The 11,064-nt window shown below is 40.2% G+C and overlaps 1 protein-coding gene across 6 annotated transcripts in view; it reads right to left on the bottom strand.

Annotated features, from left to right (window-relative positions):
- col17a1b (collagen, type XVII, alpha 1b) overlaps positions 1 to 7,912 on the bottom strand; it is a 23,880-nt gene extending 15,968 nt beyond the window's left edge. For 2 of the 6 annotated variants that reach the window (XM_005914132.3, XM_042225190.1), the window contains exons 1-10: positions 7,429 to 7,912; positions 6,176 to 6,229; positions 4,091 to 4,141; positions 3,835 to 3,945; positions 2,424 to 2,723; positions 2,263 to 2,319; positions 2,144 to 2,179; positions 1,963 to 2,013; positions 772 to 918; positions 32 to 247 (exon numbers count right to left, since the gene is read on the bottom strand). In XM_005914132.3, the coding sequence (XP_005914194.1) occupies positions 32 to 247; positions 772 to 918; positions 1,963 to 2,013; positions 2,144 to 2,179; positions 2,263 to 2,319; positions 2,424 to 2,723; positions 3,835 to 3,945; positions 4,091 to 4,141; positions 6,176 to 6,218 (1,012 nt within the window). In that variant the 5' untranslated portion in view covers positions 6,219 to 6,229; positions 7,429 to 7,912. Of the gene's footprint in view, positions 1 to 21; positions 248 to 771; positions 919 to 1,962; positions 2,014 to 2,143; positions 2,180 to 2,262; positions 2,320 to 2,423; positions 2,724 to 3,834; positions 3,946 to 4,090; positions 4,142 to 6,175; positions 6,230 to 7,428 lie in introns of all 6 variants that reach the window. The other 4 variants (XM_042225189.1, XM_042225194.1, XM_005914135.3 and 1 more) reach the window with 4 other exon arrangements.
- Positions 7,913 to 11,064: the final 3,152 nt, after the last annotated feature.

Here is an 11,064-nt window from a genome sequence, read left to right as displayed (position 1 = left end):
CCAGTATCATACTGTCCTGATTTCAGACTACCATCATACTGCACTGATCTCACACCAGTATCATACTGTCCTGATTTCAGACTACCATCATACTGAATTGATTTGACACCAGTATCATACTTGTCTGTGATATCATACTGGCTTGATTTATCAAGCTTTCCATTTGTCAGGCCGGTATCATACAGTCCTGATAAATCAATGGTGTTGAACCCAGGTGATCTCACACCAGAGCCAAAAGAACTTGAAACTGCAGGAGAGAAAAGACACAAAGACAAACATTTTAAATGTGTCTCTAGTTTTCACTTTTCTCCACTTTGTGTCTGTGATGTGCAGCTCAGGCGGCAGTGCGTTGTCCTGTAGTTTGGTCGGTAGCCCCCCACTGTCTGTGTTATACTGAACCATAATTGGCCTCTGATGCATCCATCAGAGTGTGAGTGTGCGTGTGACAGTTAAAAAGAGCTTAAAGACATAGTATGAATGTGTGTGAGAAAAGGTAAAACCAATATATAAGAGTCTATTAAACAGTTTAACCCCTTATAACCTGTTTCCATATTCAGACTAAATCTATATATTGGACACAACTTGACAACTAACTTTATTGCACATTAATATACATTTTTATTAATGTTATTTTTCCCTCTTTATTCCATATTAAGATTTCCTGTGACACCTCTCTAATATATAATGACTTTTTAATAAACCCTGACTATTTTGACAAGATGTTCTTCTATGTGAATCTCCAACGCTAAAGGGTTTAGCACTGTAGTATACCTGACTGAGAGGCCACTGAGATGGTCTTGGTCTCCACGCTGGCCTTTTTAGGTACAGGCAGGGTGATGGAGGCACTGGAGGAGCGAGTGGGGCTGACGCTGCTAGAGCGTCCCTTCAGCAGCTTCTTCACGTCATCCAACTCTGTCCCTGCAGAACCACAAACGCACAAACAAATGCAACAATGCAGCACATCTCAGATACTGTTTCATCTTGAATTTGAACTAGAAACTCAACAGCAGAAACTGTTAGAAGTTTATGGCTAAAAGGAATCCTAAAAACAGAAGACTGTAATTTTGCAAGAGGCAAACACAAAAAACACTTTTTAAAGAAAATTAAACATTTTGTCTTAATATTTATTCTTCATTTAGTTTAGTTAGTTGGGGGTATGTGTCCTCTGAAAATATTAGTTAATCTCCGTTTGTCATAAAACAGGTAAAATCAATCATATAAATATCTAACATGTACTCATGCAATAATCTCACAGTGTAAAAGTGGCCATGATTTATTGTTTTGAAAGTATTTTTATTTGTAATATTTCTGCGAGTGATAATAGCTGCAAAACCTACAAAAGAAGAGACTTACACTCCACTTCTGAGCGTTACGGTGTTGTTTTTGTTTTATTATATTTAGTAAAAGTGCTTTTTCCACCACTACACACGATGTACCGTGGCAGGCTGAGGGGGCCAAAGCTGGCACAGAGTGACTAACTCTTAAAAAATGTGGATTAAATAACGGCACTTATGGACTTCAATCAGCAGGGGGAGCGATGATCATCTGTTCAGCTCTAACTCTGCACCGTTTTGGTCTAAAATGGGACTTACTGCAAACAGTGAGTCATGTGTGCCGTTGCTACCACCAAATCTCTGCCCCATAACCTTTTCTCCACATGGCTACAGTGCAAACAAAGGCACAGTCCCCACTGTTTAAACCTCCCCTCGTCTCTTTTTGCTGATGTATATGTTCTGTTTTGGAGAACTAACTGCAACACGTGTTACAAATTAGAATTTTATAGACTCGCATGTGAGAAGTGGAACGTAATATAAATCTGATCCACATGATTCAAAAGAGACACCCCACAGTAAAAAATCTTTCACTATGCAAGTGGTTCTTTGAATGAATGTACTCAGGAACAGGACAAAATGAGAAAAAGTTCTGAGAACTTGCATAACAGCAGTAAATGAGAGGTCTTACATCTGCAGGGAGTGGGGGAGGCACTTTGCAATCTGACTCTGATCTCGCTTTCTGGAAAAAAAATCACAACACACAATGGACAATGGAATCCTCATTTAATAAAATAAATAAATAAATAACCCGGGACAATTCAGAGTCAGATGGTGCAGAAATAATGAGGGGAGGAGCTATTATTAAATACCTCTGCTTTCGCTTCTCCCTCTTGTGGCACCAGAGCCTGAAAGAAAAACAGAGACACATGTTTAGGGTAAAACAGAGAGATATTGTGCAATGAGAACATTGATAAGCCTTTTCACTTACAATAGTTTCCATAATCTTTGCGAGTAAATTCTGGAGAGGAATTAGCACTGGAACTCCCTAGAAGAAAGCACAATGGTTGAGCAGGAGTATAAACAGCACCCTTGAGTTGTGCCAGTTTCCTTCACTCTCTGATGCCAACTGTTTTATTAACAGGATCTCACCATCATAGCCCCCTGAGCGGCTGGATATGTGCTTCCTCTCCCGGAAAGCTGGCGACAGGCCTCCTGATGAGCCAGCAGTCTGCGTCCTCCTGGCACCGCCCGACGAGCTGGACCGGACCTTGGACGCGGAGCTCACGAGATAACTGCCTCCGCTGCCTCCACCTCCTCCTCCTCCTGTGGCAATTCCAAAGCTTTCTCCATCTATGTAGGTCCCACCTCCCTCACCCCCTCCTGAGGAGTCTCCGCCGAGGTAGATTCCCGAGGAGGAGCTGTAGCTCCCGGTGTTCACACCTACAGAAGCTGGAAGGATGATTTCCAAAATTATTTATGATTTCACAGAACTCTTCAGTCATGATTGGACTAATATGACCAGGAAGTAGTAATTAAGTCCCTTTTCTCAGCTGTAAATTTAAGATAGTGCCATTTTACATGGGTATTTACAGCTTCTGCTCCGCCACATCTCAGAAAAACTGAACATACTGGAAATACTACATAGCACACAGAAAATATATAGTGATCATCCATTTTAAAGTCCCACTTACTGGAAAATATTCCTGAGAAACCTCCACAGAAGATGCTACATAAGATAATCGTTTTTATTTAATAAAAACTGCTGTTTCTAAAAAGAAAAGTAAATGATTTCCTGTGGCAAGTGTACATTAGCAGCTAAAACAGATCCACTGAAACTCCTGAACGTGTTTACCTGCAGAATATGATTAATGTTATACAGATTCTGCAGATAACACTCGCATTGCCACACGTTCAGCTGACCAGTTGTGCAAAACTTGAAACACTTGAAACAGGCTCAGTTATTTAATTTGGTTTTTCTGTACAGTCCACAAACTGTACAGAAACTAAATTAGAGTACTGATAGTTACTTTACAACAAGAGGAACTCCTGTTTTAGTGTGTGAAAACATCCAGATCTGTCATTTTTACATTAAACCCTGGTTTAACTTATTCATTCAATTCAATAAAAAAGTTGCCCATAAATATTGCACAAAAATAGTCATTTCTAATTAAAAACCTGCTAAATAACTAAAAGAAGTAAAGTATTTCCCTATACCATGCTGTGGAGCAGAGGTATATAGTAGCATGAAACCATAACACCTAACTAAGTATCTTTACTGAGATTGGAGCTAAAAGTTAAATACAGTAACCGTTTCCCTCTGGCACCCGTAAAATAACTTTTCAGTAAACCAGCTCCACCTCAGCCTCCTTTAATAGTAATGCTCTCCGCTGTATTTTAGTGCATCAATAATGACGTCAGAGCTACTTTCAAGAAATAAAATATTCCTGCCTGGATGCAAAAAACTAGAATCTGTCTTTTGTAATTCGGGTTAAAAATGTGACATTCAGCATCTCAAAACAAAACTGCAGCTTCCTCATTTTAAGTGGAAAGTTGCTCTCACATGAAGAAAAGTAAGTTCCACTGCTGCTGTTCTGGGTTAAGACATTCTTCTCCAAGCCCAGCCCTCCAGCACTGCTGGACATATTCCTGTGATTTGATCCGCTGGTTCCCTCTAGCAACGAAGACACACAGCAAAACACAAGAAGCAGTTACTCATCGGGAACTTCCTTTAGAACTATAATTACTCTTATTTCTTTTTTTGCTTTTAGTTTGCTGACAACAATTAAGGCAAACATGGCTAGACCAAAGAGACTCACTTGGTGGGAGAGATGTCAGTCTGGTTGTGGAGGTTATGGTTTCTGTGACAACTGATGAAAAGGAAACAATAATTACCACTGTGCACACAGTATTTGTGTCCATATAGGTATAACACTGAGAGTTATTACAGCAAACTACACTTTTTTTATTGTTAAAAAACTGAAAATGTACTTTTTTTTGCCAGTATATTATCTGTTTTTTATGTAATAGACAGGATGACACAAATGGAATAACAGAAAACAGATCACATAACAACAGAAAAATAACAGAAATGATCAGAATGAAAATAAATATGAAAAGAATAAACAAATAAACAGAAATAACATGTTATTGTGTGTAGACTCATCTTGACACTTATTGTTAAAGGAGTTTTTATACTATAACTAAAGACTAGGGGTTAGGAGAGAGGATTACAAAACTGTTATAGCACATTAATAACAATTTTTGGAGAGCAAGGTTGGTCGATGTCCTCCTACAACTGTTTTTTAAATTGAATGAAATGAACAATTTCTAACCATGGTGAATTGATGTGATTGCTTACGAACATTAACAGGCATACAAATGAAAACTTCACTCTGACTATTAATGATTTTGACAACCATCTAAAAATGCAAAATGCTAGTCTTAATAGTGCCTCATAGTTTTTTAATAGAGTATTAACTGATCTATTAAACACTATTAAAGTTCTAGTTGCAACCTTGAAGCCTTTAATAACAGGTGACTTGCAATTACCTGGTTCTAAAACAACCAAGTGCCAGGTTAAGGTCATCGGGTTGGGTGGTTTCCCGTAACATCAAATCAAACTCAAGTCTTGCGTTTAAATAAAGCTAAAGTATCAAATGAGGACATCTGACATGTCAAGTTTTTCAATGTTTTGATTCTTACTGACAAAAACGCCCCTACCAAAAATTTCACAAGCATCTTGAGGTCTTAATTTGCAGATTGCTGACCCTGTGATTGCTATCACAACGCAAAACAGGAGAATAACAACTAAATCACCTCCAGGAACGAGCCAGACCCTACGCCCTCTGACCGCGTTTTCTTTATGAATTTTTAGTCCCAACTTGGATTCACACTTTCTGACAAGTTCTGACTGTAATCAAAGACTTTGTCCTCAGGTCAGCCTGAGCCTTCATGCTCATCATATATGTAGGCATGAATTACAAGAACATTAAATAAAGATTGCATAAATTATGGGTGCAGATAAATTTGATGTTAATAACACCCCTGTTCCAGCAGGAGGCAAGTTGTTCTCCTGCAGCAGCCTGTTGAGTTTTGCTGGCATCAGCTATAGATTATAAAAATTCCTTTAATTTCATGCTGGCTTCTCGTTCGTGTCTTCCTCCTTTCATCTCCTCCTCTTCCCTCCTGCTTTCCTTCCCTTTTAGGGGTTTATGTCTGTTTTAGGCCTGTTATGCTCCTGCTGCCGATGCTCCTCGACTCTGGCAAAGCCTCGAACACATTCTAACCACTGGTTATGAAATGTGTTAAATAAATAAAGTTCAGCAGATTTGCTTTAAAAGTGATCAATAAAACAAGAGGACAGCGTGTCTGATTCTCTCGGCAATGGTCAAACTTATGATCCGGGCCTGCTTGACCTCTCCGCCCTGTGTCAGAAGCTGTTAGGCCGCGATGAGCTCTGCTTTAACATTTAGCTATGACTGCTGAAGGGAAACCCAGAGGATGACTTACACTGTGATGAGCAATGGAAAGTGAGACCAGTGAAGGCATGCAGTGATGTTAGTGATAATAAGACCCCCCAGAGAGAGAGAGAGACAAAACCACCACCAAGGAAAGGAGGACGCTATTTAAAACCGTGTAGCAACAAAGTATTTTTGAGCCTCTACACCAATCTGTCTTTAAACCCTCAAATAAGAAATCACTTTATGAGGTCTGTGAAAATGGGACGCTGAGATTCTGAATGAAATCCAATTCAAATAGAACAAAAACTGTCTGTGGCAGTTAGTTTTTGTTTAATGTGTGTCTATTTTGGGTGAATCAAGCCTTTATTTTGGGATTTAATGGTGGCTGTGTCTATCTGTACTGCCATTCCAAAAACTTCGGAGGAAATCCAGAAATCTCACCCTTTTCTTCTGAGAAGTCCATCTGCCTTGTTAACTCGTCCATCCCATTTTAATCTGGTGAGATGATGATAAAATGTTGACCACAGTCATGTATATTCAGAGCCGTCTGCTTATTTCTTAACTGTGGTTAGATGGTATTTTAGCTAACATCTAATGAAAAAAAGACAAAATTGTTCTCCCAGGAATGATCTGGGTTAAAGATCAGGCTGCTTGTTTACTGCATGTATTTGATACTTCATCCCAGCTGAAGCACAAAATGTCATCACACCAGTCTTCCTGATTGTATTTTTTAAAACCACCATATGGTTTCCCCTTCCACTAACAGCAGACAGGCAGAACATATGCAACAAGAGCACACATTTATCTCTATGTGAACAGAGGACACCACAGAAAAGCATCATCTATAGCTTTCAGCAGACTTTCTATTTACTTTTGTTTCTTTGACGAGCAAACTCACAAAGGAACAAAGGAGTCTGGTGGATCACCGCTCAGCTCTGAAAGACCATCCTCTCACCACACCCTGCCAGCCAACTAAGGGCATTTAACTGCATGTGCTTCATCTACACTCAGGTTATTTAGAAACAGCAATGCAGAGAAACTTCATAAGATGCGCTTTTTGTTACTTTTCTCCTGTACCACGTGGTGCTGAAACCACAGCTTCTACCTGTGCCCAGTAACACATTTATGCTGTTTTTACTGCTGTGAGAAAAGTTAATAGTGAAGATATTTCTCCCAATAAATCCACTGTTTGTTATCCTTTTAGCTTGAAGCTTGTAAAAAAGAAAAAAAAAACGGTTACTTATCATAGGCTGTAACTGATCTGAGCAGCAAATATAGGCACATGTCAGTTAAAGCGTGATGCTCCAGAAAGGCCGGAGCCTCTGGTATATTTAGACGGATCTAAATAGCACAGCAAAAGGAGAATGTGTAAAACTATCCTGAGATCACTATAACCGAAAAATGATCCCCAAAAAACCCCTCCAATGGATTGTACATACAAGCCAAGAAGTATGTGCGGAGAACTTTGAAGACTATAACAATTCCAACCTATAAACACCCAAAAAAAGATTGACAGCCCATCAGCAAACTCCCAGAGCGCAGTTAGTGCAGAGATGCAGCAGCCAGGTGGGAAGAAACATCCGCAACATCCACCTTAAACAACTTTCCCCTTCTCCCCCCACCCCCCCTTTAAAGTCTCCAAGTTATTTCAGAGCACTGCATTGTAACAAAACAAAACAAAAAGAAATCCATACCTTCAGCCACTTCCAACAAGTACCGATCAAATACGGATTCCTCCCAGGATGGAGCGACTGATCCACCACCGGAGGAACAATGTGTTTATGTGAAGCTGACGCGTCGTGCGGGGATGTTCTTAAAGTCCTCGATCCTATTGTGTCTTTTCGCTCAACTTTCCCAGGCAAGTAAAAACAGAGATTTTGGCACCGGTCCCAGCCGCGCCCATCAGCTTGGCAGGCAGGTGTGGCAGACGGCACGAAAAGCTGAATTTGAAGAAGAAGAAGAAGAAGAAGAAAAGAGCGCCCGAGGGAACCAATTAAGTTGTCAGACTCAGCCTAACAGGCACAGATACTCGACAGTGAAAAGGAAAAGTGATGAACTCCTCCTGCTGCTGCTGCTACTGCTCAGCGCTTTAGCCTTACTTTTCGAAACTGGTAAAGTTTTGAGAGGAGGTGGGAAGGGGTTGATATGGGAGGTAGGATTTTTTTTCCCCCACCACCACCTTCTCTTTCTTGCTGTTGGATAGCAGTGCAGCCATTTCGGGGTCTGCTGATCTAGTGTGGGCTACAAATCAATCCTGCTGCATCTGGAACGCATCTGGTGCGCATTTTTTGGAACAAGAAACAGAGCATTTAATCTATATCCTATGGCTTCAGCAACTGTTATTACATAACCAAGCAGTATTTTTACAACGTTTTAAAATTAAAAGCACAAGGCTGGAGTCGGGTGACTTTAACTGACTGCAATGTTTGCGTAAAAGGCTCCTCAGCTTTTTTTTAAATCCAGCTGTTTCAGCATCAGTTTGTGCCTTTCCTGTTTACTGCTCAGATTAGGAGTTCTGATAGTTTTCATGTGACACTGCTGATAGACTTCAGAAGAAATCAACAGCTTCCACCACGTGCAGTCACCAAATGAGAGGACACACGAGCTGTTTTTAACTGCATGATAATAATAAAAGTTCTCCATCCATTCATTTACATTTATGCAATTTTGCAGCTAAATTATAGATGTTTTATTTCTACACTGGTAGCCGCAAGCGCCAGTAGGTTCCCTCACCCACCACACCCTGTGCAGACATCCACCCACCCTGCATGACTCACAGCGAGTATGACTCTAATCTGCTCAAAGGATGGAAAAGAAATGGCCCCAAGGACAGTGTAACGGAGGAGGAGCTGCTGCTCCGCTCACATCTATGTGCAAGTTTGAATAATGCCAAATCTTAAGGGAAAGCAACAGATTCCAGGATGGTGGGGGGGAGCTGCAGCAGACTGGCCTGTGCAGCCTTTTTGTATGAAACACACTCCTGTTTGTGTTGAGGATAACAGCTGTTCCAGATAAGCTCTTATTATTCGTTCGAAGAGAGGGGGAAACAGCTTCAAAAGATTTGACAGGGAGTTCAACAATGCTTACACAGCAGAAAAATTAAAAGAAAAAAATCTTGTTCAGGGTTTATTAGGATAACCGGGCATGTACACATAAATGATTAAATGTTCTTGACAGAAAAATAGTACAAATTAGGTTTTCTGAAGGAGTATTATTGGTTCTCTTTATAAAGGAGTCAGCACTTACAGAGCTGAAAGATGGACTTTTTTTTTCTTGCTGGCATAATTTGTATTTAACTATAGAAGATGATTTAAGGGAAACCTCAACAGACTGGCTTGGCATTTTGAGGTGTTTGAAGAGATGAAGCTGAGGTTCAACTTTGCACAGACATCAGGCTTTGCTCTAAGTTGAGCTAGTAAACCTCTCCGGTATAATAAATAAATACCAAGAGGGAACTTCTGACGATACTTGGCTCAGAGAAAGTGCATGCAAATTTAAAAGAGAGAGACAGAGCATGTAATAGTTTATTTATAAACCTCCTGATTTTTATTGGTTTTCTTCTCACTTGTAAAACTCCTGAGCCGTAAACATTTTGATTCTGCGGACTTACAGAAAAATAACCGCCATTTATTTTTATAATTAATACTTCAAGCACCAAATATTCTACAGCTACAGCTAGTGCCATCTCTGATTATAGCCTGCACCGTTCTTTGGTTTTGGGAGAGTTTGCTGAACTAAATAAGTGATTTGATATTTTCTTGTAGGAAACTTTGTTTAGTTCTTTTCCAAGACCTAATAATTTAGTAGTTAAATGAGAATATAATCCGTAGATGACTTGAAAGTACTGCAGGATCCAGTCCTGCTGAACCGGATAAGTGGTTGAGAAAATGGATGGATGGATATTTGAACATTAAATGAAGGCTATAATCATATGCACCATTAGAAAAACAGAACAATAAACTCATTGTATAAAAGAAGCAACACAAAGAGCATGACCTTAACACAGGGAGACACACTTGGGACTATTTTGTTTTCCAAAATGAAAAGACTATTATTTCTGAAAAGGAATGTGGGTTTTGATCTATGTGGTCAACATAATTGCTTCAGTCTTTGACAGTGAAAGATGACACGTCGCTATTTCAAGGGGGATCATCAGGAAGGATTCGTAACAACCACAGTCATCCAACTCATACAGCCATCACTGAGCTACTGCAGGTTAAAGGTCAAATTGACTTTGATTTTGAAACCACGTTATTTTTGCATCCTTTTTCACAAGCAGACGCTTTACCGTCTCGCAGGAGAAAAGAACAAGTGTAAATCAAAGTTACTGATGGCTATGGTCCAGATAGGTCTTGGGTTTCAGGGCACTGATACCGTTCAGTGTGACAGTGAGAGTGTTGCAGACACTGTGACTCTGACTGGGACACTTAAACAGAAAGGAGCTGCCATTAATAACACCTGTCCTTTTCCTTCTTTGGATAAATATGGAAAGTGAGTGGAAAATGTGACACCAAATGTCAGGAGGCCTCAAGTTCGCTGCTAGCCAGGTGATTTTTATCACCTGTGTGTCCCCATATTGTGGCCCCTGTGTCAGACTGTAGTTTACTGGTCTTTATGTTCTGTTTATGTAAACGTTGGAGGGGAGATAAGGAAGTGTTTTACAGATGAGGCTCACTGGCAACGCATTAAAGGGAAACCAGCACACAGTGGATTGTGAAATCAAAATAACCCGCTAACCCAAAATACAAAACACCCTTTCAGCCAAAGTCAAGTGACAGTCTGTGCACAGCCCAGTAGCGTCTAATCCACTGGAAAAGGGGAAGCAAAAGGCTGACCATATCTTATAATTTAAGTAAGGGGGACAATAGCATGCAAAAACATGGCTAGAGTCTATATTTAAGAGTGCCCAGCCTGCACACCTGTATTTGATGAAAGACATGGCACCTGCGTTCGCTGTCTCACATTGGCTCTGTTGCTACCCATATTGCTGGGGACTGAGCACAGAGTTTTTGTCAAGTTTTCAAAAGTTAAAAAAAAAAAACACTGAAAACTGTCTCCTGACTCACACATAGTAATTAACTGCAGCTTTCAGCCCTGCAACATTCATCCATATAATATGACAAAAATCCCCAGATCCCTAGGGTGTGTAATATCAGACTGCCAAGTGCTGAAGTTCAAGTCCAGGCAGCCTCACGTTTTAATTCCCACTTTTTATCCTCAAGGCAGCAGAAAAAAAAGCAGGTGATCGCAAACATCTGAACGCCATCCCAAACAAACCATGAATGGATCGGTCTGGAGGAGTTAAAAATAAGCCCATTAAAGGAAATGAA

Source organism: Haplochromis burtoni, unplaced genomic scaffold, assembly GCF_018398535.1.
Source record: "Haplochromis burtoni strain Fernald_Lab_line unplaced genomic scaffold, NCSU_Asbu1 Contig_7, whole genome shotgun sequence".
In the NCBI taxonomy this organism is placed as follows: domain Eukaryota; kingdom Metazoa; phylum Chordata; class Actinopteri; order Cichliformes; family Cichlidae; genus Haplochromis; species Haplochromis burtoni.
Note: the sequence above shows the minus strand (reverse complement) of the source record. Positions and strands in the feature narration are given on the sequence as shown.